Here is a 26,552-nt window from a genome sequence, read left to right as displayed (position 1 = left end):
TGGCTGAGCCAGTCCCATCCGCTCCTGCCGTGCCCCGCACGTGGCGGCGGTTACGTAACGCCCCAGGGGGCGCTCCGTCGCACGCCGCGTGACCTTTTCGGTTAATTGAGCCGACCGCCACCGTCAGGAGATCGACGACCCCGTGGCTTGAGGAAGCGCGTCAGAAGCCATCGCTCGCGACCGGACCCATCTGTCTCCGATGCCGGGAGAGTGGTGCAGCAGCCCCCCCCCCCTCCTCCCCCTCCCCCCCCCCCCCCTGGGGATCCCCCTCACCTTTAGCGACCGGATCGTGCCATTGACGGAAGAGATCTCGCTCGGGGTCTGTGGCGTTGTTTGGCGCCGTTTTGTGGTTTAGTGGTGTCGTTGCTTATTTGCGTGGCGTTAGGACCCGTTCTCTTCGTCGTTCCTGTCTTAGAGAATGGACTTTTTCAATGGATTTATGTGTTTACAATCTGTGTTTGACATTCATGTGCGACTGAAGGGGATGCAGGCTGGACTACGCGTTAGCGGGCCGTCATTGGTCAGTTACGAACCCGAGCACAAGATGAACAGTTTTGGGTGCCTGGCGCTCGGTCAGGGATACTATTTCATTCCTGTAGTGAAAACAGTGGGGTGCAAAGGGACAAACAATTATGTAGAACACCATTGCGAGGAAGCCTCCATAGTGTAACCACCTGACCACACCTCTAGACTTTTGTCTCCCTTCAGGCGCCCCATTTTGATGAGATGTTTTGGTCGCGATCCCTAGCGACTGGCATGTATTGACCGCCGGCTAATTGCTGGCAAAGCTAGGCTCCTTCAACGACGGCCGAGGCTAGGTCAGTGACCTGTCAGGCCCGTTGGGTGCGCCGCCCGGATTAAGCTAGCATAGCTGTATCGACATGCACAGTATTTGTAGGTATGGACATGCAGAGTATTTGTAGATATAGACTTGCAGAACATTTGTAGATGTAGAGTATATGTCGAGGATAGGGACTTGATAAGGACTTTAAGCATAGAACACAGCTTGTAGTTACTTCTTGCATCCAGGAGTACCAAAGAGCACGAACAAACACACGTGGAACGAGCTTCCTTCGAAGGAGCCAGATGGCCTTGCCCCACCCGTTCAAACCACACGACTCCACCTCAGGAAAGGATTTTACTATTCTGGTAGAGGGCCTGCTACTCTACCATATTCATTCACTGCTCCAAACGAAGTGGATAAATCCGCGAACTCGAGATTAGTTTGTGAATCAGATCGGACTGGATCGGAAGATAGGCAGGCGACATCGATTCAAACCGGACTCGATTCAGAAATTGGCAATTGCGAGAGCATTGCTTGGAGTTGAAGAGTCTAACGCAAGCTGATGAGGCCTCAGCTTTCTCCATTTTAACTACACTTGACATTTATTACTACTGCATTAATGCGTAATCGTCCAAAATGTGGACGTTTGATACGCAGTATTCGTGGAAAATATGCGCACGAGTCGGCAAAGGAGCGCTTCGGCAAGAGCGCCCTTAGGCGAACTGGGAACGTGCAAGAAGACTCCGAGTGGTCCACCAGTTGCAGGCCAAAATAAACAATCTGTTATAAGCTTCACGTTATACTTTCCGGCCTGGCTGCCAGCTGCGTTTCATCGCATGCCTGATTGCCAGCTGTGCTTCGCCGCCCGCTCCTTCCGCGCCCGCCTCGCCGCCGTGACGTCAGAGTGTCGTGACCGGCGCTCGGCTGCCAGACTACCAAATGTGTTCGCGTGACGTTGGCATCACGGAAGCGCGGCGGCAGCAGAATTGCTGGCCGCTGGTGCCGCCGCTTTTAGCCAGCTGAGGTCCGCAGCAGGCTGGTGGCGCTGGACACTACTGAGAATGGCTGGCAGCGGCCCGAGCAGCTGTGGCCAGCCATTCATAACGGCCATGTTGCCGCGGCGGTCGCTGGAGTTGGGCGTAACTTTCAGGAGTGCGGGCAGCTGTACACGCCTCGCCGCCCGGCGCGCCAACGGCCGTAGCGCCATCGAACTTCCGCATGGACGATGCTCGGCTAGCTGGATGATAACGTGACACGTAATCGGTAAACTGCAATGTGGCATAGGCTGCGCCATCGATTTTCGGTCATTCCAGGTGCTGGTGTGTATGGTGCGCTGAATATGAAAGTGGTATCGAATACGTTTTCGTGTCAGACTGAGGAAATGGGAAGGTTGTTGGTCCCGAAGCCTTGAGGTGTATCTTAACGGAAGTCGCGTCGTATTATTTTTGAGCCGCCTTTCGACCATATATCCAGAATTTACCTTTCACCAGAAGTGCGGGATAGTGCGTCGATATGCTCACTTATTTCGTCCTCTATGTATGATTCGCACAGTGAGTGCTTCAAACTTAGCTGGCTTCTGAAGCACAAAGGTATGCATCTTGGTTTTATATCTTGCTGGGGATGATTGAAGGATTAATTACGCTGGCGAGCTCTCAACTTACAAGGCTGTATCAACCGTCGTCATCAATGCAAGTTTCGTCTGTGCACAGGGTTTGTGGAGTAATAAATTGACTTGGCTTGAAAAAGACTGAAGAGCTGAAAAGGACTGAAAAAGTCACAGGAAGACTGAAAAAGATTGACTTGACTCGAAAAAATGACTTGAAAAAGCAAACCCGGGCAGCAACAAAACTTGGTGAATCGCACGGCTATGCGCCGTGTATTGTACTAACTTTGTGAACGACGATGGATTCATTTTAGAATAGCGGAGTTTGGTGATGTCTGTGCCAGAAGGTTAAGGATAGCGAAGACTGATGTCCTTGACAGTAGGAAGTTAAGGATACCGAGGTTTGGCGATGCCCTTGCGAGAAGGAAGTTTAGGATAGCGGGGTTTGGTGATGTCGTTGCCAGTAGGAAGGTAAGGATAGCGAGGTTTGGTGATGACCTTGCCAGAAGGAAGTTAAGGATAGCGGGGTTTGGTGATGTCCTTGCCAGAAGGAAGTTTAGGATGGCGAGGTTTGGTGATGTCCTTGCCAGTAGGAAGGTAAGGATAGCGAGATCTGGTGATGTCCGTGCCAGCAGGAAGTTAAGGATAGCGAGGTTTAGTGATGTCCTTGCTAGAAGGAAGTTTAGGATAGCGGGGTTTGGTGATGTGCGTGTCAGTAGGAAGTTTAGGATAGCGAGGTTTGGTGCTGTCCGTGTCAGTAGAAAGTCCTATTTCATCAAAGCTCAGGCACGCCTGTGCGCCATACTGCTGGAGCCTACTCTGCTCTACCGGGTACAGCTACCGCCATATATGTACCGATAGCATTTACTTCCGACGTCTTTGCATCACCAAGACACCCCCTCCCCCACGCTTTTCATCTCCGCCTCCGCCAGCGGGCGGCAGAAACCACGGGGATGACGCTGACGGCTCAAAATGGCGGCCACCACACCCCCGACGATGGTCGGCGCCTCGGGGGTGGGCGGAGGCCCACCCATCGTCGGCCGCCGCGGGCTACCGCAGGGCTGCGTCCCAGGTCCTTGCGTGTTTGAACGGCTTTGTTGTGAGACGTGACGCGTTGGTTAGGGGTGGGGGAGCGCGGTGCGCATAGGTGTGAGAGGGAGCTGCCAGTGTTCACGAGCTGCGTCGAACTTTTCGTGATGTCCTGCGATGCGTTGCTGTAAGATGGGCTCGCGGCGCGTTGTTCGTACTTGATTGTGTGTGACGTTTGGGGGGGGGGGGGGGCGTGAGATTTCTTCGGCGCTGCCGCTGCCTGGACCTAACTCAGTTAGATGAATGGATTTTCCCAGCCCCACGCCTGCGACCACTGAGCACAACTTCCAGCCTCGCGTTCGTTTCTGAATTGAATGAACATGACCATGAGCCTGTCGTTGTGAAGACCAAGTTGCCCCGCCTCCCGTTCTGGTCTGCGTGGTTGAAATGCGAGGCATCTTGCGATACGAACCACGATTGCCCTGGATTCGGGCTCTTGCTGATGTGGCGTCATTGATCACGCATTCCAAATAGATTAATACACTGCGCGTTCCGAAACGTGCCATCGTCTAGAACTTGTTTTTAACCACTGCGTACTCGGGTATATGTTGGGTACTCGATGGACCACATATATCCACCGTGCAACCAACATGCGAAGGCGATGGCGTAAATTTGAAATCGAAGCAAAATAACCTGCCAAGGTAAAAAGCACTATTCGACGACTTAAATCGACAACAATCAGCCGCCTTTCCATGCAAATCGATTTAGCGTCGCTGGAAAAGCACCCACAACACCTCCTACCCGCAGCACCCGCGCGCGTTTCGCGCGGTAGCTCCGGACCATCTGCGCCCCGCCCCCTGCCGGTGCCCACCCGGGCCGCGTGCCCTGGCCGGCGTCGGTGCGCCCCCCTCCCCCCGCCGCCAAAACAGGTAATTTCGCGGCTGGCACCGCGATCCTCTGGTCATTTCCCCGGCTGGCGGCGGTCCAGGCCAGCCCGGATGGATCGGTCGGCTATCGATCGACCGGTGGCGCCGCGCCGCGGCCTCATCGCGCACTAACGCGGCCGGCGGCGGCGAGCCGGCCCACGGAAGCGGGAAAAGCTCGGAGGCGGGGTGGCGCCTGCCGCAGGGAGGGAGAGGCGGGGTGTTGGGTGGGGGTGTGGTGGGGTTTTGATGGTGTGGTTTTTGGAAGGGACGGAAGGGGTGGCGCGTTTTAAATTGTATGGGGTAGACCAAAAGCAATCGCCCAGCAAGCCAAGGCGAGGTTGGCAGAATACGCAGCAGCTGCTTGACACGTTGCATGACATCCGCGTGCATAATTCCCTAAATTATTTTTTAGATTTCGGTGAGCTAATCAGGTGGCAGTCGAGTGTGTATGTGTGTGTGTCATTTTGAGGTGATCTTAATGCCCATTCAGGCAGGTAGTAGCTAATAAGTTTTCTGTTCGGGTTCGGTTTGTAGTAGCATCCACCTATTCAATAACCCGTTGTCCTGTTGTCCACTGGTTAGAGCATGGCCATGTGAAAATGATCAGCGCCAAAGGCTCTCGATCGAGACGCTATCGAGGATCCGTGTGTTTCACGGAACAACACATGGCGGTCAGTATATGCAAATATTTGTCGCATGGTTACTATCAAAGTATGCTGTTAACATATGCAAAATTGGACATACTAACTGCAGGTTGCAAAATGATATCATCATGAAGCCATAAAAAAATTGTTAAGACAACGTTTCCGACATCTCAGCTCCAACAGATGCATTCGCGTTTTGGCAGGATGCCAATCATCAGAGCAGGTGGGCAGGACCACTGCAGCGGTCGGGTCCCGGAAGGGATGTTGCCGACCAGTTGTTCCTGAGCGAGGCGTCGGTGTCGCTTCGCGTCGCTCACGAAACTGCCGACGAATTTCGCCGTCAAACCGGTCTGAATGCCCTCATTTTCCGCTCCACGATTGCGGCAGAGTTATTGGCAACATTTGGCAATGCGGTGTTGTTCGAGCATTGGGCTCTAAATTGCGTGTATTCTGACCCCAGAAAATCTTTCCTCCAGTCTTATGGACGTTTGATATGCAGCGAATGCCTTGGAGCATTTCCGCAACATCTCAAAGCATTCCCGGATACCCTTTGATCATTTGATGTGAGTGATAGAAATTCTACATGCATGGAACATCTTTACTAAGGGTGAGAAGGTTTTAGACATCGTCTTACTGATTCCGATGGTATTGGTGAGAATGGTAGGGGTTGGAGCGCGATACTTCCGGATATATGGTATAGCTATGCGGGAAGGCCCGAGTTGCTGCTACGCCGTTCCGGGCCTGGTGTGTACTTGCCACTTTTCCAGCAAAAAAGCAGATTTGAGAACAAAACATCAACGTTGAGGGCAAAAAATTAAGAAGATCAGCAAAAACCTCTTCTTGCAGCAATAGTTGGTGATTACTCAATGCTATTGTTACTTAAACTGCATGAAAATTGTTAGTTTGGTTTACAGTGTACCTATGCATAGTGATATGGACTAAAGCAGCCTAAACATATATTTTCGGGAAGAGCAGGAGCGAGCCAGCAGGAAATCCGATAGAACTGTCTCATCGGTCTCATTTGGAAAAAGCGGCATACGGTACCAAACACATTACATAACCCTCAAAGTCAGCACATTTTGGACGGCAGAGAAACGAGAAAGTTCTTAGTGCCCAGTGACGTCACTAGTTCAGGATCTCCAAGTCCAACCCATTCCATGCACGCCCTCCAAGTTTTGCAAGAACTTCTCGGATAAAAAACTTATTCGTTCGCGTGTGGCTTTGCTAAAGTCAACTGCCTCCCCCCTACCCGTAACATCCCCCTTCCGAGTGTTCAGGGACGCGCCTCTGGCTGACCACACCCCCTTCCACAGCGTCGGCTCAGGGACGCGCCTCCGGCTGACCACGCCCCCTCCCGCTCCCGCGGCGTCGGCTCAGGGACATGCGTCTGGCCCACCACGCCCCCTCCCGCTCCCGCAGCGTCGGTCCATGGACCCGCCTCTGGCTGACCACGCCCCCTCCCGCTCCCGCAGCGTCGACTCATGGACGCACCTCTGGCTGACCACGTCCCCTCCCCCTCCCACAGCGTCGGCTCATGGACGCACCTCTGGCCGATCACGCCCCCTCCCGCTCCCGCAACGTCGGCCCATGGACGCGCCTCTGGCTGACCACGTCCCCTCTCCTCTCCCACAGCGTCGGCTCATGGACGCACCTCTGGTTGACTACGTCCCCTCCCCCTCCCACAGCGTCGACTCATGGACGCACCTCTGGCTGACCACGCCCCCTCCCCCCTCCCACAGCATCGGCCCATGGACCCGCCTCTGGCTGACCACGCCCCCTCCCCCCTCCCACAGCGTCGGCCTGCCAATCGACCGCTGCTCGTCACGTGACAAGGGCCAGCCGCTCTGCATGGAGCAGTATCATCGCGTCATGACCACCTACCGGCGCCCGGGGCGGTCACGTGACTACCAGCTGGACACGAGCAGTGCGCAGGCGCAGTACATCATGGTCTGCTGCGGCGGACAGGTGGGGCACCGGTCAGGCGAAGCTCGCGAACGCATGAAAGGTCATCTCATCGCAACTTCTGAATGCGGCTAAGCAGTCGTGACTTCCATCAGTTCAGAACAGGACCATTCCTGGACTTGGCATGCAACGAATAGCACATCGGCTATGACATGTCGGCAGCAGGATGCACGCCAAGAATGACTGGAGCAAACGAAAGTATTTTAGAACGACCATGTAACATCGCCTTTGTGGTGGTGTTCATAGCAACTATACTGTAATAAGCGGGATTATGTTGTTGCACGGATGCGGAAATGCTACCCAACCTTGTTGCTATTTACGTCAATAACAATTTTCCAGAGGCCGGGGCTGTAGATGAAGGGATGGGTAAGGGGCCGTGGCCTCTCCTTGAACCAAGGTTGTTACATTAGGTACTGGATAATCTCTCACAACATTCGGCTGATTTTCGTAGGATCTTGGAGAAAATTTCTCATTTGTTCCCGCGGAAAATTTTGGCTGTCTGCCTGCTAGAGACGCACCACTTTTACGTCAAACGCGCGCCATCGCTTTGGACCAGCCTTGCGACAGACACCAGAGCCCGCTTCAGCCTCCTCTCGTGGATCACTGTGCCCTCCTTTCCCATCTGCATGCAAAAACCCTTCCCCGCACAAAACTGCCACTTGTTTGCCGCTATCCTGGTGCTGCTATCTCTCCCCGGGGACGAGGGGGCACCGGAGCGAGCGCCCGATCTTGGTGAGCCCTCTCCTCCCGCCGTCGTAAAAAGGCGTGTCGTAACTCGGTCGTAAACGCCGCGGAAGCGAGTTACGACTTGGAAGGAGAGTGCTGTTTCCTGGAAGTGCCGTATGTCAGAGGGAGGCTCTTGGCCTGTCTGGACTATACTAGTCCTTGGTGAGTTGAACTGTAAGTGGTAAGGGCTTCAGAGCAGTCGTTGCGGGCACCGTGGGTGGTCTGTTCTGGGATTAACGTTGCCATGCTGCTCTGCCTGAGGGCACACAAATGTATCACATTTTCTTAATTTAGCATAGAACCTTCGCCTGGCTTCCCTTCAAGCGAGTCGTCCTCTAGTTAAGTCAAAAGATAATTTAGCTACCTATAGGGTAACCCACCTGCTACATGCAGCCAGTCAATGTTTGTCGAGCTCAGTCTGTTGTGATATATTACCTTCCAGTCTCTGATAGAGATGCACTTCAGATTAATATATATGCATTTATATATATATATATATATATATATATATATATATATATATATATATATATATATATATAATGTTTATAAGGAAATGCCGGCAAGCGAATGGTATGGTTAGCATGGAGAACCATTGTTTGTATTTATGCGTTGCTATTGGATAGAGCTTAAGAAAATTAAATTCACTCGTCAAAAGATTCAAGGATACAACGTCTAAAGGGAGCAATAAATTCCCTTAAGTACCCACTAGACGAAATGGAATGAAAAAACCTCCGCGACGGGCAAAACTTAACGCTGATGCGAGGTGTTTTCTGCCTCGGCCAGTCATCTTCTGGTACTTTCCGCCTCGGCCAGCCATCTTCTGGTATTTTCTGCCTCGGCCAGCCATCTTCTGGTATTTTCTGCCTCGGCCAGCCATCTTCTGGTATTCTCTGCCTCGGCCAGCCATCTTCTGGTATTTTCTGCCTCGGCTAGACGCCTTCTGATCTTGATCAGCGTGCTCCACGCATAGACACGAGCCATGTGCTGTCTTTCCTGTGCGATAATCGTTCTGGTTGGCTGGCTGCATGCATAGGTTGGGCTCCAAACTTCTTGCAGTGCAGCTAAGGGGTATTTTTAATGTTCCATCGATATACTCGAAGTGCGTCCTGAGGCTCAATGGAAACCCTACAAAAACTTTGTCGCTGCTTCGCGTACGTGCCTTTTTCTTCTCGTCATTGCAACAATCACAACTTTACCCTTAGGGGCATAAGTAGCACTTTCCAATTATTCTGGGAGGATACATGTGGGAGATTTCCACACACCCATATCCCGTCGCTCCCCGCCTTCCGTTCTTACCCGCCTTCCGTCTCTTCCCCGCCTGTCCCTCCCCGCCTCAACCTTCTCAGCAGTGAAATTTTTCACAACCGCCTGCGTGTGTTCATGGGCATGGGAACGCTTGAAAAAATGCAACGACACCCATTTTGAAGTCGACCTTTTCTTTGTATGACGATGAAGTGGCCGTTTGAATCCTAAAAGTGAGGGCATACCCCCCCCCCCCCCCCCCCCCCCTCATAGCCCCATGTCCTACATAGCGCGCTGTGGCCTACGCACAGACTTGCCATTAGTAAACGCCCTCTCCGTTTACAGCAATTTCAGCTTTCGCTGACTGAGGACTGGGAGCCTCTCACGGTCGACGAGCTGGCCTTCCAGTTGCGTCGCTGCCAACAGATGGCAGAGCAGTCGCCCGACTCTTGCCAGGTGGCGCTGCTGACGTCAGACGACCGGCGAGTCTGGGGCGAGAGTCGAGAGGCCCTCATCAACGGTGAGTCGGGAGGACCTCATCAACGGTGAAATGATTATTTCCCAGCTCTCGCACGGAACATGACGTGCCTCGTGTACGGCGGCGTGCATTAATCCTCGCGAGCTGTTGCTGCTGGTTCTGAACCCGTCACTGAGAACCAAATCTAACTGCTTGTCGGCGACTAGCAGGCCAGTATTGAAAAGCGGGAAAGATCAGAAGTGGCCTATCCTTTTATGTGCATTCTCCCACCAATGCAGCTGCAATTTTGATTAAAAGCAACCTTTTCCAAGACGTAACTTGGCCCAGGCGGGGTGAAACGCCTGAGGCAAAAAAAAAATAGAAGAAGGAAGAAACCGTGACAGTCAGGTGATGTTGACAGTCGAAAGGAGAGACTTGAGGTCTTTCCGTATTTTAGGCTGCAATATACGTGGACGTGATTGAAAGAGGGTTTGAAATACATCAATGATGTGGATTGATGGGGTGTGGGGGGGGGGGGAGGCCGGAGACGTGATGTGTACGTCTCTGTCGAGAGCGTCAAAAGCTGGAAACGGCATGAAAATCTAATGTAGCGGGGAACCACGCACTGCTGCGTCTCTCAGTCCTGCCCACGTTGCTCGGGCACGCCTAATATCCTGCGGGTCTCCTTTGAGTAAGGCCAGCGACCGTGCGTAGGAGATTTTGTTCCTGTTGTGCTACTCAGGCACTTCACGTCTTACATCATTCCTTAGCATAATTCAGGGGCACAGCCAGAATTTTCTTAAGAAGGAACGGGGGAGAGGTCAAAGCTCAGTGTGAGTGCGTCACGCTCAGGGGCGTAGTTTCTTAAAAGAATTTGGGGCTGATGTGTGAAAATGATCTACCAAAAATGAAAAATGCCAACAAACTGGCTTTTATCCGGATTTGGTAAATCTCTTCCCAAGCTTCGGGGACTGGACCCGTGCTCAGAATGAAAGAGACCCCTCCAAAAGAAGTTACCTCCTGATCTCACAGATTCCTAACATTCTGTCCGGAGCCAACGGTGGTAACAAATGTACAAATGCAGGCCTCAGAGGGGCCCCTCTCCCCTTTGATGCACCTGTGGCGCTATAGCTTCAAAATCGCCCATGCACGCCAGAGTCACTCCAGCCGAACAGAATCATACCAACTCTCCCTTCGCTCCCCTGCAGCGGACCACCTAAACGCCGAGACGCTGGCCACCATCGAGAACTGCCTGTTCGTGGTGTGCCTGGACGCGCCGCTGCCGACCTCCTTCAACGGCCGGAAGAGGCTAAGCTTCGACGGCGGCGTGACCGACGGCAGGGACGACACGGCAATGGCGCACCAAATGCTGCACGGCGGCGGTACCCTTTTCAACACGGCCAACCGCTGGTTCGACAAGACCATCCAGGTTAGACACGAAATGTCTTCAGTGAAATGGCTTGGAAATGAATTGGACTACGGAGTGGTTCACTCTCTGCTCAACCCGTTTTGCCTCTGTTTAAACAGAGGTTAAAATGGAGGTTTTGGAAAGTTTTTTTTTAAGTTCCGTCGATTTTTGGCGAATCTACTTTAGTTCAACTTGAAATGCCTATATTGAGGGGAACGGGACGAAATTCAGGAAGACGTGCCTCAAACTCCAATGAATATGCATGTTATATTGGGCAAATTTTCCAAACAAGGGTCAAGTAAGATGGCCATGCAACATGCAAGTCGGCAGAGCGTCCTCATTCCGAACCCTACGTGAGCTGAGGTAGTTGTCCACAGCAGCAACTAAAGCTTCCCGATATGTCCGCCAGATGGTGGTATCCTCAGACGGGGTGTCAGGTCTATGCTACGAACACTCGGCAGCCGAGGGCATCGCAGTCGTTCAGCTGATGGAACAGCTGGTGGCGTCAGCTGAGCGTGATGACGTCACTCTGGAACCACCGTCCCGTCCATTGGAATCACCCAATCAGCTGGAGTGGTTCCTAAACGACGATGTCAAGGCGCGGATCGAGAAAAGCGCCGTATCGGTGGACCGGTAAGCCGCCAGGTAACGCGTTGTCCGCAGTTTGTCACCTCATACCGCATCGCTGTGACGCTCCGTCTCAAGGGAGACTGGCTGCAGCCGTCAGCCTCAAGTCGGCCTCACTACCACCCCAAAGGGGGGAGGGGGGGGGGTCCGGGCCCCGGAGGCCGGAAGTGCCGGAGGCTCCATGGCGGCGACCATTCCTTTCTGCCGGAAAACCGTGACACTTGCAGCACTCCGCGAAGAATCAAATAATCTGAGGACGGCAGCCTGCGGCGTGCAATGTTCCGCCATGTTCTCACAGTTTTTAGAGGTGACGCATGACCGTGAAGGAGTGTTCCGCATCTGTATGGGGTTTTATACTCAAATAGCGATCTTGAAGATCACTTGGTGCCGTTTACAGCCATGCTCTCCTTAAAACATATACTCCTGTAGTTTCTGAGCTACACGCCGTCTAAGATGTGCAGTCTGTTTCGTGGTGACTATTTCAAGGTCGCTCAGTCATCCATGACGCCATAATAACGTCATTCAAATGTTATCGTTCAATTTGCCATGTGGTGATCACTGCCAAGAGAAATATAATTGCCGTGTGGTTCGTATCAGTCGCTCGTCAGCACGATTCCAGGCATAACGGGAGTCAATTGGCTCTCAAGTAATTATGCGCAGGGAACAATGACGTAATCAAACAATGAGGCATTGGAAAGCATGTTTACTCAACAGAAAATTGTGTTTTCTAGAGCAGCACTTGCTACGTGAAAGTATGCCAAAAGCTATAGGCCGGCTTATTTTATTATATCTCACGCTTCTTCAACCTCTTAAAATGTGAAACATTCCCTCTAACGTGTGCCTGCGAAACAAGTATCGCAGGTTAATCTCACTTCTTGCTTGCTTGCAGGCTGATCGATGATCTAGACTTTCTGGTGCTGCGTTTTCCGGACTATGGCAAGAACTTTATCAAGAGCGTTCGCTGTAGTCCTGACGCCTTTTTGCAGTTGGCACTGCAGTTGGCATATTACAGGTGAAATATCAGTTCGGTTGTTGCTCGGACCTGGGACGAGTGTGAGAAATTGTTCGATGCAGCGATTCGGGCGCCGCGTTAACCCATCAACATGCTGTTTTGTGCTCCTGTTTTCATGATTATGTATACATCACTGAACTTAAATTGTTCATTGAAAGAAACCCCTTCATGCACCACCAAACCATGTCGGCTACTAATACTATCGCTGCCGACGGTGGTGAGCTTATGCTAGCGGTGAGACAGACCGTGTTGTCAAAATACTGCGCCCATCTAACTTACTGACCCATTCGTCCTTTCGTGAAGTAACCTTACACGTGGACCATTGTGGTCCTGATGCGCCCCTCAAAAGGATCGGCGACGAAGAAAGTCAGCTGAGCACCGCTCTTACAACTCCCCCGCCACCGCCACGTGCTGCGCCTGCCAGCGCGCCTCCGCCCCGACTGACCAGCTCTCGCCGCAGGCTTCACGACGACCTGGTGGCCACGTACGAGTCAGCCTCGACCCGACGCTTCCGCCAAGGTCGGGTCGACTGCATCCGGGCAGTGACCCCTCAGGCGCTGGACTGGGTCAAGGTCATGGGCGACGTCAGCATCACGGTGAGGGTACCGGCGTGCGATGGTGTTTTGGTTGTTGTGTGTCCAGGTTTTAAGTTTGGTTTATATATATATATATATATATATATATATATATATATATATATATAAGAATCGATGACGAAAGTACCTACCTGCCTACCCATTTTGCCACATCTATCTATATATAGATATTTATTTATTTCTCTGCATATACATATATATATATATATATATATATACGCATACCTTAAAACAGGTTTTCATATGACGTATAATGTATGCCACAGGTGGCATACATTATAATGTATTCTTTCATTTTGGAGATTCCAGCTTTCCTGACTTTAGATGAGAAAGCTTCAGTGTGGAGATTGTAGGCTTTTGAACAGGCGTGAGTTGTTTATAGAAATGGAATAACGTAATCGTATAAAGCTGAGCAAACAGGTGTAGAGGCAGGACAGAGATGTAATGATATAGAAGGGTATGGTTTACTGTGCCTGAACTAAGCAGGATCAACATGCCCTCGATAAAGGAAGCATAACAAAGAAGACATCTAGTATATGTACTCTTTTCTTTGAGATACCATTCAAAACGGCTTCGTGTTCAGCTACGAAGCAATGATAACACCATGAGCGAAATAGCTTGAAAGATACTAGTTACCACCTGACACTACAGGAATTCCATATACTTACAAGGAATGAAGGGAAACTGAATTTTTCATTAGATTGTACTCTTTAATAAACCAACTAGGAGTTGCTCGTTACACGACGTTATGGTCTGAACATTCGTTTTATTGATACCAGTCGGCGATTCCAGCTGGACTTATGAGCACGGCGCGTCATAAGCACAGACTGGAACTTCGAGCACCATCAATGTAACCTTTGTTTGCACTATAACATCGTTTAATTAGTAACTCATAGCACAGAGAACATCGCTAACTCGTTATAAGAGGTTTGAGCCCATTACACTGAAAAACTGGGAACTAAAAGCTTTTCTTTCTATATCAAGTAGCATATTTTTTCATGGTCGTGGCCAGGAGAATCTTAGGGAAGCCTGTGAGGCCCTCCGCCCGTCATCGATCGAACCCAAACGCCACGAGCGCCTGGGGCGCTCCGCCCGTCATCGATCGAACCCAAGGCCATGAGCGCCCGAGGCCCTCCGCCCGGCAACGATCGAACTCAAACGCCACGAGCGTCTGAGGCCCTCCGCCCGGCAACGATCGAACCCAAAGGCCACGAGCGCCTGAGGCCTTCCGTCCGGCAATGATCGAACCCAAACTCCACGAGCGCCTGAGGCCCTCCGCCCGGCAATGATCGAACCCAAACTCCACGAGCGCCCGAGGCCCTCCGCCCGGCAACGATCGAACCCAAACGCCACGAGCGCCTGAGGCCCTCCGCCCGGCAATGATCGAACCCAAACACCACGAGCGCGGCGTAACGCCCCTGTCTTGGCTCTGGCAGCGGGGTGAGAAGATACGCCTGTTCCGGACGGCGCTCCACCTCCAGACGGACATCATGGTGGAGAACATCCTGGGCCAGGGCATCGACATCCACCTGCTGGGGCTGCAGGAGATGGCCACCGACCTCGGCATGGACACGCCGCAGCTCTTCACACATCAGAGCTTCAGCATCGCCAACCACTTCGGCCTCTCCACCAGCCAGGCGCGTGCTTGAGAGGCGCAGGGGCTTTACGGAAGGATTTTATTTCGAAGAGTTTAGGATTTGAGGATTTCATTGAGACCATGCATGAACATTACCTATGGACTTATTGTTCTCGGCTGGTGTCCTGACATGTGCACGCCTTGAAACGCACTAGACGAGGACAAAATATTAGATAATGTTTTGATAATTATCATTAGATAATTATTCCGCACGTAAGAGGTGCAGAGTCTGGACACCACCACGCCGGCAGGCGGTGGTGAGTTGGCCCGCCAGGGCTGCTTTCAACGACGCCTGACCTGGCTTGCCGGCACGCGCCAGGCACAGTCGGCACCAGCGGTGTCGTCTGCTAAAGCTGGACCGTCTGGCCGTGCATCTGTACGATGACGTCAGCGCCCTGGTACCCAGAAAACGATGCATGCGTGTCTTAGTTACCGACTCAGTTCCACCCCACTACCAGTTGTCCGCTTAAAACCTGGAATATGCGTAATGTAAATGGTAATATAGCAGAGGTTTTAAGCTCCCCGTCGTCCGTAATTTGGAACATATTCCTAGGTTTTGGACAAAAACGGTCAGGAACGGCAAAATCGACCTTGCTGGCTCGTACGCAGGTGACAATTGCGTTGAACCCGTTGAAAATGACCAAATCCAACTTTCTAGATCGTGTCAGTACGTCTCATTTGTCATTTCCCTTCGATTCACTGCCTTGCTGTGTAAATGCGGGTCGGTCGGACGCGTCGTTTTCTAGATCTGCGTCCGGAAATGAAAGCCTTCTCGGCCATCCATCGATTGGTGACAAATTTGCATCGCCAATCGCCCAAATGTGCATCGCCAAACGAAGGAATTTTGCGAATTTATGTCACTCGCCACGCACTGACGGTGTGAGAAACAGAGCCGTCATGTGCACTGCCAGCCGACGCTGGCGGGCCCTGATCCCGTGGAAACTCGCCGCCGTTTGGCCTAGGCAGCAGATGCTCGCCGATGGCGGAAAAACACAAGCACAAGCGCACACGCACAAACACAATCACGCACACTTCGTTTAGTATAATAGAGATTGCAGCGATTGCTTATCACACTAAAAACGGTGCGTCTTGGTATTCTGAAAGTGGTTTTTCACAAAATAACCCAAAACAGTTTCGGTTGGTAGAAATTACCAAGTCACAGACCCATCCATGACTGGTCAATCAGGCTTAGAACCATCAGAAATGATACTGCTCAACGTAGCATTCTCATATGCGAAAATCAACAGCTGCGACAGCTGCCTAAGTCGTGTGACGTCATACCCGCCGCAGGTACCGACGCAAAACGGTGAGTCCTTCATGGGCTACGGCGCGGTGGTGCCCGACGGCTACGGCTGCTCCTACAACCCGCAGCCCGACTTCATCGTCTTCTGCATCGGCAGCTTCCACTCCTGTGAGATGACCTCATCCGAGGCTTTCGGCAGCTCCATCAGCGAGAGCCTGGGCCTGATGCGCGACCTGCTCAAGTCGTCGGACGCTTGGACCAGCAGCGGGTAACGAAGCGGAAGGCGGTGATGGTGATGATGCCCAACAGGGTGATGACGTCACCGGGCTGGTGGCCGGTAGGCAGTGGTAGACGGGGAGCGGTGTGTAAATGTTTAGGGATGTGAATGGGACTGTGTTGTGGCGTTGGTCGAGCGCTTCATTGTTGGACCCGCACAACCAGAGGTCACGTTTGTTGCGAGGCGGTTTGCCTCGGTGGAACCCACACATATCACGCGTTGGCTTTACTTGTTCGAAGATGATGTAGGCTATTTACACGTTATCGCACGCTTGTTATTGCTCATTAGATACGCATAGTTTAACACTGGTAACAGAAGTTCCCGGCCAACGGTTGGCTGCCGGTAAATAGGATGAAAAACGTCACATATTAACGCATCAGGCCAGTCCTTATGATCGGGCCGTCATACTAAGTGATTCATGGCTGACATTCTCCGTCGTCCAACCGAGTTAAACCGCGCTTCGACCAGCTGATCCGATCTAGGTTTTCTTTGACGATGTATCTGCGAGACCTAGCGGATAGTTCCAACCAGCAGTGTTCGCCATGATAAACGGGCTTTATGGTGGACGCCTCCTTGGACATAGACGTATAGCCGCTTACATATCAGGCGCATCCGGTGCATGCACACAGTGCGTGGTTCTCGTCACTGTGATACAGTGCATCTATCGATGCTGTTAACCATATCATATGTGTATGGCTAACGTCATTCAGTTCTCTTAGTAGTTTCTATCCATTTGAAGAATTTGTCGTGAGACGAATCTTCGAAACGGCCGTGTGAGTGAGCGATGTTTGTTACGTTACCGCCAGCCGTATTTGATGCAATCTCAGAGAAGTGGAGGAGGTCTTACCGGACTCTGAATGAACGCCGCTTACTTCGGAGATTTAACGGTTGTCCGTACGCTGTCGTCGTTGATTTGAATGCATAAGAACGGGACCGGCAACGTTCATCTCGCAAATGGGTCTAACAAGGTTAGATCCACTCGTGATGGACGAAAAGATGATGCATCTGCCTGTCTGTCAGAACCAAGCAGACCCGGGAAAACAAGAAACGTTACATACTGAATGCTCGTCAGACACTGTCAGGCTATGGGCGCAAAGTGACCAAGGCAGTGGAAGCACCCCTGAACCCAAATATCATCAATGTCACCACTGTCAGAGTACAGGTGTCAGCTACAATTGGAGACTTGGGTCTACCCTGGAGGTGAACGAACCATCGTGTTGGCATATTGATTCCAGGGCGGGTTTAGAGATGAAGCAGCACACGTGACTTCGCTTACGCCAGGTTACGGGCATAGACAGGCAGTAAGCTAAGCAGCAATGAAATACACGTGGGTCGCCTTTCATTTCAAACAACGCAGCATTTTTTGTTGGCGTTCGTGAGCGCCATCTTTGCTTCGCCACGATGTGATAATAGATTGCAGCTTGTGAGGGCGTGCACCAGTAAATACATATCATTGATGTGATAAGCATATGAGTGGAAAACGTGCAATATTGGTTGCAAGGACATTTTGTTTGGCGTGTTGCAATGGTGGAAGTGTGCACTGTTTATTGTTGTGGAGCCGTTAGCTGTTGGGTGCTGCCTGCACTACCTGGATTTTGCTCGTGTGATGGTTGCGACATTGCATCTTGCCCAACCCAGCGCCACCGCCGAACAATAAAAACTGCCCATGGAAAACAGACCTTTGCAAACCATCAGCAAAGAATGTGGACGCTCAGTTCACCACTAGCATATCTGCAGTCATTGTGAACGCCCATTATCCACGTTGTGTACACAAACTCTGCATCAGTTTCGTGTGATCTGTTAGTCAACAGCAAAACGGCAAAGCGACCAATACAAAACACACACTACGATCACATATTTACAGAGCGCAGACGTCCAGCCGTCGTGACGTCACTCGAGAGATGTCGTGACGTCACTCGAACATCGCGACATTAGATCCAGCCGAAACAGGCCCCGATCAGTGATGATCAGTTGACCGTGCGCTGGTAAAGCTTACCACCAAAGTGGCGCCCTGCCACGACCCACAAAGACTGACACCATAACCGTCCACTTAAAATGAAAAAGTGAACTTAAAATGGGCTCCAAATCATTCACAGAAAGGACACCCAGTGAATGGGATCTGAAGACCCTTCCGGCATCATCTCAACGCCGTGAACAAATGACGCTGATGCCATTGAAGTCCTGTGAAATGTACAACAGACTTAAATCGTCGTACAGCGAAACTAAAACTGCGGCCTTGTAAGAGGGCGTCTTTGGATCAGCGAACAGTGGCAGGACCTCAACCTAATGCAGTTTTAATCCGACACGCACACAGAAAATCCGATCCATCTAACATTCCGCAAATTTAATTGCTTCGCAAAGCCATGTACCCCACACACGTATGCCTACTTCGAAGTACGCCTTCTAACACTTCAGGGGCGCACAATCGACGTCTGCTGCGAAACGGCGCTCCATTGCTGAGACACACGCGGGACTCCAACCCGTGGCCCGGACCCGCCGCCGGAAATCCCCACAGATGTCACCACCTGCGCGCCGTCAGGTTCGCCGCTAGATGTCACTACTACTCCGCGTCGTGCAAGACCGCCTGGCGATCCAGGTGATCGACGTACGTCTTGCCGATGTAGAGCAGACCGGCTGCTGACGTCATACCGATCATAGCGCGGAACGTGGCGCACTCAGGCGTGGCTTGGCGCAGTATGGCAAACAGAAGCACTGAGCCCATGTTGAAGAGAAGGGAGCCGAAAACGCTGAAACGCAAAGCCAGGGGTGGTCAACTTTATGGGTCCTTTGCTATGTATAATATAGTTAAGGAATATATCAAAATATGTTTGAAAGGTTGTCACCACACGAGGGTTTCCTGCCAAACACAAAAACTCTAAGTTCATGGTGCGTGATCAAGGCAGCATGATTGACACACCTCAATCAACACAGCCTAATTAATGCATCCTGATCCACACAACCTGATCCACACAACCCGATCCACACAGCTTGGTCAACACAGCCTAATCCACAGAGCCTGACCAACACAGCCTGCCCCTTGCCCCACCTCACCTGAAGGTGACCTTCTTGCAGATGTGCTGGTGCCGCAGGTGCCGGCTGCCAAACAGGTACAGACCGATGCCCAGGTTGGCGTGCACCAGTGCCAGGTTCGACACGGGCACAGAGCGAGGCACCAGTCTGATGGGGAGATGGTGTGGGCAAGGTCAGGCCATACCACGCAGAGCAGGTGCAGCAAAGACTATGATAATTTCTGTCCCCAGTTGGTGTTAACTCTTCATAGGAGTTTGATCCCAGGCATGATTTATCATTGTTTTTGTCTTTCCACAAAAGGGAAAGAGACAAATGCCACCATGCACCCTTTTAAGGATCATTGGCATCTGCTACTGCTCCATAAAAGTATACACAGAGAATAAGAAGCTTACAATAATAAAATGTGCAATAGCCTGATATCATTAAAAACTATACTGTATATTCAGATCTATATATATATATATATATATATATATATATATATATATATATATATATCACAATTTAGCACAATTTCATGACCTTAACAGCTAGCAGTAGCACACATTAATTCAGACATGTGTGGCAACCTTGATTATGGCAGGGCTGTACACAGGGTTGATTAGAGGCAGGAATGCACACAGGATTTTGGCATCAGGTGCACACATTCAGTGATTTGCTCATTCTGTAGTGTCTCTGTCAAATCAAATTTTAAGCATAGAGCATAGCATCCAATTTTCCATATTGCCATCAGATGTCAACAATTTTCCATTTATTAATCTAAATTGATTTACATGCATATCAATATCTCTAAAAATTCAATAAGGGGTGAAGAGTGCCACCTTGTAAATAATTCCCAACAAAGTTACAGCTGACATATGAAACTTCGATCAAAGCAGACACACCAAGCTGATGGGTTGAGTTTACCTATGTGCAAATCACACCAATCACAGAAAAATTGTTAGGCAAACCATTCAGCTTACACAATATCATTGAAACATGGCTCTATCACCTACAGCAACAACAAGCAACATATGCCAACAGCCAAAACCCTAAGCATTATGTGTTTCATGGAAAAGAAGTGATCAAAACACTAACAAAAGCCACCTGTGGCAATTCAGGCAGTCTTATACTGTACAATCCACTACAATTACAAGCATGTCAATCATGTAAGCATGTAAATCAAATCATGAAATAAAATACAGGGCTAAAAAACCATCATGCATAGTCAAAACTCCTGTCAGAAGTTTTTTTCCTCGAGGAAACACTGTCCAATGTGACATATTGCATCACAGTAACAATTTGGCAATATTTGCACCAGTGTTCACTGGCAAACATCGTGACATGCCCCAAACTTACGGAAAGGAGCTCAGAATTGCCGGATGCATGACATGACCGGCAAAGAGAACATAACATGATGCTCCTTTCATGGGGTAGTAGAAATACAACAAATTTTCTTTGGTGAGACGACGGAGACGCATCCTGACAAGCGTATCATTAATCTGACGAAGCATGTTTAAAACTGTAGCTCTGACTTCACCACTGGTAAAAAATGGAGAGCCTGTCTCTCCAACCAAATTTCGGACCGGCCGGTTATCAGGACAACGGCAACGAGCGGCCGATAGGAACCGTGTCAGTACCCACTCCGCACCCCTATCACACGCGGCAGTGACTGATGTAAACAAGCGCGTACGCAGTTTTGGCACCGAACAGACGTATGTCTCATATGCGTTGAAGCCGTCCAGATTGGGTAGGGACGCGGCGCTGAAATTCTTATTTTTGTACGTTAAGTCCTAACGAGCTTAAACAAATCATAAGTCAAAGTGTTTTGTATTAGAACAAACAACGCTGTAGTGTATATTTTATCCAAGAGATGAAAAATTGTGGCACAGGAGAAATTTTAACCCGAGGGGTTGTTACTTAGGCGCTATGAGTAGGGCCCTTATGGTTCTTACACATCACAGCATGACCCTTGCCAAAAGTCCTTTGGCTATGCGAGTGAAGATGGACATACCCAGGTGAACATGGGGTGTTCATATCAGTGCAACCTTTTCACCCTGTTGCTACCTACATTAGTGGTGAGTCACGGGGCTCCTTACTTTCCATCTAGAGCCACAACAGCGTTCGGCAACCTCTCAATTGGCATCGGTTTAGATATGGTAGAATGAATCGCTGTAATATGAGTAGCGCCAGAGGTTTTTTTCAACGTTTATACAAAGTCGTTTAATCCGTTATTCCTTCCAGAGAAGACAGATTCCAAAGAGATGTGAATGCCATTTTTGAGACCATTCTTCTTATGCAACGCCATCGATGTAACGTTAATTTTCGGAGACATTGGGAATGAAGCTGCACACAGTTATACCCATCGTTCCTTCATTTTAGTAGTTAGTGTATCCATCGTTCCTAATTACAAGCAAAATGAAACCTCCTTTTGGTCTCTGGCTCGCGTTTCAGCCAAGTAAGGCAAAAACACAGAATAAATGCAGAACACTGAGTCTCGGAAAAAACTGAGCCAGCTGTGATGATTTTTGTGGAGACTTTTTGACAACAGCGACCTTTCATTAACCTCTCTACAAAGGCTCCGGTTTCCGCCCCGCCCCGCCCCCTCCCCCCTACCTGATTGGTCGGCACAATAACGAACATGTAAATGACAAGGGTTTATAACACTTATTTTAATCTCTTGCTGCTGATTTATGATCGTTGAGATACAATTCACCTTAATTGTAACCAAAATAAAAAAACGCGCATTTCGAAACCGGCAAGATGTATGCTAGAGCTCGACTGGCATGTTTCTAATGGTAAACTCCTGGGTCACGTCCTCCCTTCCCCGCACCCCATGACCAAATGCGTGGTTATGGGGCGCGGGGAAATATAAATCGAATTTTGAATCAAAGGAAGACATCTAAAAAAACGGAAACATGGAATGTCGTTCTACGTAAAACCACAAATTTCGCCCTAAATTCGGTGCAAGTGTGCTACATATAGCGCATTTTTAAAGTTGCTCCCCCGTTGCGAGACTCTGCGCACGCCACCGGTTATTTTGTGGGGACAAAACACATAGACATCACCGCATGGTACCTTCACATGGTACCTTTAACACAAAGCTCTGATTTCAAGTAGACGCGTCCCATCGGTTGCCTCCTTTCGGCGCCCGCCGCTTCTGCTGTCACCGACCTCCAGTGTTCGCCTCTGCCGTCACCAAGCTTCTGCGCCCGCCGCCCCCGCTGTCACTGAGCTCAGGCGTTGCCGGGGTGCCGAGACACGTCGCCTGCACGCACGCAACTGCACTGCGCTGCACTGCACGCGACTTTTCGAGGCGAGAACAGCGGGGCTCTGAAGGGGCGGGATCTCGGTGGAGCCTAACTCCGCTCAGTGTCGGCCGCCAGGTGTTCAGTGAGAGCCACAGGTCGAGGTAGCTGTCAATCTCGTCTCGACGAGAGGGAACGGCGTAATATGGCCGCTCATGGTGCGTAATATGACCGCTAATGCTGCGTTGTGTTACCAGAATTTTAAAGCCTATCCCGCACCTCACGTCACCTTCATGGTAGCTTGGGAACCCTGCATAATGTTAGTGTCCATGGGATAGTGTGCCTAGACCGACCTCACGAAGTGCCAGTGTTAAAGACAAAACTTTGCAGAAATATTGAATTGTAAGCAGTGAACAGGTGGTAAAAAACTACCTCATGTGAAACGGGACGATGCCTCTGAACGTTCAATGCATGTACCTAGAAGGAGCTTGTCTGTCCTCAAAACCCTTAAGTTATTCAAACGTGCACGAAGCTAAGGCAGATTTAATTGCTTCGAGCACGGAGAGAAAGCTGTTACCAGCTTTCAAACCCCAGTAAATGTAGAACATGCGAAAGATCGTTGCATGTGAATTGGATTCAGTGAATCTCATTTAAGCTCGAAACATCGTCACTTAAATGTTAAAGAGTTGTGGGAGCATGTGGTGTTATTCGTTGCTCAATCACCGTCAGGACACTTCATCCTGATCATGATGATAAGGGCGTAATTTATTTTTCAGTTAGCGGCGAGGGCCTAAGCCCCCACCCCCACCCACCCCCAACCTACATAGGCTCCAAACTCAAACGTTGAGAAAAAGTGGGCCAAATCCGGGGAAAACTCGTTTGCTATCGTTCGGGGGGGGGGGGGGGGCAGGTTGAGTCACTTCTCACCGCTCAGCCCGCAAACATATTTCGCGAAACTACGCCCCCGTGTCACGACCATATCATGATCTTTGTCAGCACAACGGTATCCCACACCGCTCGCTTGCTCCGCGGGAGAAAAAGAAAACCGAATCGCTGACCGATGAATGGCTGGCCTTGCCTCCGGAGTTTAGACCATGCCGCAACCCGCAGGGGAAGAGGTGTAATCTGACAATGGGGGTAAGCCAAAAACATGGTGAGGTATCATTCCCTTAAACTCCTCGGATAATATTCTGGTGGCATATTGCTGTTCATTCAGTCGGCATGTGGAGTAATTAAAGTGGGTGTGCATGTGCATATACATTTCGATGTGCACTATGTCATATGTACCGATTGGTCAATGACAGCGATGCCCTCCTGTTCGATTCGCTGGGTGTGCCCATGATCAGGCCGCCTGAGCCGGATTCGCTGGGCGCGCCCATGATCAGGCCGTTCCAGCCATGTTGCGGAGCGACCACCTTTGCAAAGTTCGTGGTCGGCGCGGAGCAGCTGTCCATCAGCCACACATCGACAGGGGGCGCGCCATATATAAACTTGGCAGAGGGCGGCGTGCACGACAGTCGTCGACTTTCCGCCACACTGGGAGCCAACATGAAGGTAGGCCCGGCTCGAGCTTCCGCGGCCACGTGTGGAGAAACCAGTGCGGCAGGTGTGGCTGGTATGGCCGGTGTGGGATATGTGGCAGATGTGCTAAGTGTGGCAGGTGTGGCGGGTGTGACGGGTATGACAGGTGTGGCAGATGTGACAGGTATGGCAGGTGTAGCAGATGTGTTAGGCGTGGCAGACGTGGCAGGTATGGCAGATGTCGTAGGTGTGGCAAGTATGACAGGTGTGGCAGGTATAACAGGTATGCTAGGTCTGGCAGGTATGCCAGATGTGGTAGGTGTGATAGGTGTGGCAGATGTGACAGGTATGACAGGCATAGCAGGCATGACAGGTGTGGCAGATGTGACAGTGGGCACGCCGGTTGTTATTGGGCGACCGCAATCTAAACGTTTCGCCATTGGAAGCTGGGGCCTCCTGTTAGCTGATAGAGCCCGATGTTGATCGTCTAGGACATTCTTGGCTCCTGCGTGTCTGAATGGCCTTCCTTGGGACTTGATGGAATATCCTGTATCGGTCATCTAGGGCCTCCTGTCAGCACGACGGAGACTCCTGGGGCTCATGGGGCCTACTGGGGCTTTTGTCGCCATGATGGGGCCTCCTGTTTGAAGACAAGTAGATTGATTTAAAGTTGATGGGAAGCACTGCCCTAGGTTAGAACTGTAGCCCAACCTCTTTAAATGGAGAACAATCCTCAACAGCACAGAACACGCCGCGTATCGAAGAACAGATGTTCTCACAATCGGCACTGTGCTGCCGTCCGGTGGTGAAGGGCAGCCACGTAACCTGTGTGGCTAGCGGCCCAGTTTGGACGCCTTGCATCCCATTACGCTGTTTCCAGTGCACTCGGGCGAACAGGAAAACAACGCAACCTGATTGTTCTTGCGATTGTAGCTGTATTGCCTGAAATGCCCGGATAAAATCATCAGAAACATTCTTGAAGTCATGTCCAGCGCGCGAACCTGCTGAGCGCGGAGAAATGGCTAAGCCTACACAAAAATATGAAATGCTTTTTGACCACGTTAACCAAATTTGCTCTAATAGTTGAGAGGGTTCGGAGCTTACCAACTAAATAGGAGTCCGCACCTCTGAGCCGATGGATGTAGTCAGAAAAGATCGCCAGCACTTGCCGTCTCAGCAAGTTTTCCCTCGTCACACCGGTGACGATCAGTGTATGTGTGCGCTGTTGGCTTCGGGTCATACCCGGCAACTGGCATCGACAGTGGTAATACGAAGAGACCATTTAACTTTGCCGCTACCACCGATATGGCCTGACACATGCGAAGGGACGCAAACCAGCAGAAGTGACGACAAACCACTTGCTCCTCGTCTCCAGTTCTGCGCTCTCGCAGCTGCCCCTGTCCTCTTTTGACCCAGATTGACACTCGTGACGCTGATGGGCACCGATAGATGTCAGCACTAACCCCCTAACTCTTGGCGTAAGCTGCTACTGCTCTGCGCATTTGCGGTCGTAGACTCCATTTTCGACATGACCTGACAGCTAGATACTCAGTAAACAAGATGTCGCCAGTAACTGCTTATTCAGCCAATTACACCAGCTTCCGGTGCTGATAAATACCGCTGCCATTTTTCGACACGGCCAAACGCCTACTCATGAACATGCCACGGAACTAAAATGCGCCGACAGATGCCACTAAAAGTACTAACTGTACTAACTGTCTGGGCGGCGCTAGCCACCTGTTCCTGCTCTGCGCGCTAACCGCCGCCACTACCATCTTCAAGGATGACATGCCACTCACGAAACTCGCCGGTAGATGTCACCACTAATCGCCTGCTCTGCCGCCAGCTGCTGCTGCTGTGCGCGCTGGCGGCCGTCGCCGCCGCCTCTTCCGTGTCACACGTGTCTGTACAGCGGCGCGAGGGCCTGCAGAGGCCCTACGGCCCCAGCGGCTACGACCAGTTCAGCTACGGCGTGCAACACGGTCCGAGCCACGGCTACGGCGGTCCCGGAGCCCTCGGCGGCGGCGGCTTCGGCGGAGGCTTCCGCGGCGGCTACGGCCTGAGTGGACTGCAGTACAACTTTCCGCTCGGGTACGGACAGTCGGTGCTCGGTTTGCACATCCAGGATCCTTACACAGGCTCGGCCGCCTGGATTCGCAAGCAGGGCAATGTGCTGCCCAACTTCCGCCACTGAGGGAGCGTGCGTCATTTGCCGTGACGTCATTTGCCGTGACGCCATGTATGCGTGCCATGACGGTGGGCGAGAGACGGTCTGAATACACTCGCAGGGAAACGTTGTGTCAAAAACCTTCACAGATTAAGAATGATGCCGTTACCTGTGACGTCATCATCGTCGACGAATTCGGTGCCTTACACAAGCACTGCTGGGTCGTTTTTGGCACATAAATTGGAGCTCCGAGGTTCAACTTTTCCAGGACCGATGCATGGCATGTCATAGGCATGCGGATAGGCCAACACGGCGACCAACGGAGCGGGATCGATTGAAACGGTCGTTTTCGTCACAAGACGCTCTCACGTGACGTCAGCATCTTTAAGGTACTGCGCGTCTTGTTATGCTGATTTAGAAGCGCCGTAGTGG

At 51.1% G+C, this 26,552-nt stretch overlaps 2 protein-coding genes across 2 annotated transcripts in view; one reads left to right on the top strand and one right to left on the bottom strand.

Annotated features, from left to right (window-relative positions):
• ChAT (Choline acetyltransferase) overlaps positions 1 to 17,844 on the top strand; it is a 28,497-nt gene extending 10,653 nt beyond the window's left edge. The window contains exons 3-10 of the mRNA XM_037228334.1: positions 6,780 to 6,951; positions 9,265 to 9,439; positions 10,585 to 10,805; positions 11,194 to 11,417; positions 12,301 to 12,423; positions 12,884 to 13,019; positions 14,456 to 14,656; positions 15,946 to 17,844. Of these exons, the coding sequence (XP_037084229.1) occupies positions 6,780 to 6,951; positions 9,265 to 9,439; positions 10,585 to 10,805; positions 11,194 to 11,417; positions 12,301 to 12,423; positions 12,884 to 13,019; positions 14,456 to 14,656; positions 15,946 to 16,170 (1,477 nt within the window). The 3' untranslated portion in view covers positions 16,171 to 17,844. The remainder of the gene's footprint in view (positions 1 to 6,779; positions 6,952 to 9,264; positions 9,440 to 10,584; positions 10,806 to 11,193; positions 11,418 to 12,300; positions 12,424 to 12,883; positions 13,020 to 14,455; positions 14,657 to 15,945) is intronic.
• Positions 17,845 to 17,957: 113 nt separating this feature from the next.
• On the bottom strand, positions 17,958 to 20,843 carry LOC119104616 (uncharacterized). Its single transcript, XM_037228335.1, has 3 exons — positions 20,544 to 20,843; positions 19,227 to 19,352; positions 17,958 to 18,922 (listed from the first exon to the last, which is right to left on the bottom strand). Exons 1-3 carry the CDS (start codon positions 20,696 to 20,698, stop codon positions 18,736 to 18,738), a joined length of 468 nt encoding a protein of 155 aa, XP_037084230.1. The 5' UTR covers positions 20,699 to 20,843; the 3' UTR covers positions 17,958 to 18,735.
• Between the last annotated feature and the right edge of the window lie 5,709 nt (positions 20,844 to 26,552).

This window comes from Pollicipes pollicipes, unplaced genomic scaffold, assembly GCF_011947565.3.
Source record: "Pollicipes pollicipes isolate AB1234 unplaced genomic scaffold, Ppol_2.1 Scaffold_6052;HRSCAF=7182_pilon_pilon_pilon, whole genome shotgun sequence".
Taxonomy (NCBI): domain Eukaryota; kingdom Metazoa; phylum Arthropoda; class Thecostraca; order Pollicipedomorpha; family Pollicipedidae; genus Pollicipes; species Pollicipes pollicipes.
The sequence above is the reverse complement of the archived record's forward strand: the minus strand, read 5'-3'. Positions and strand labels throughout refer to the sequence as shown.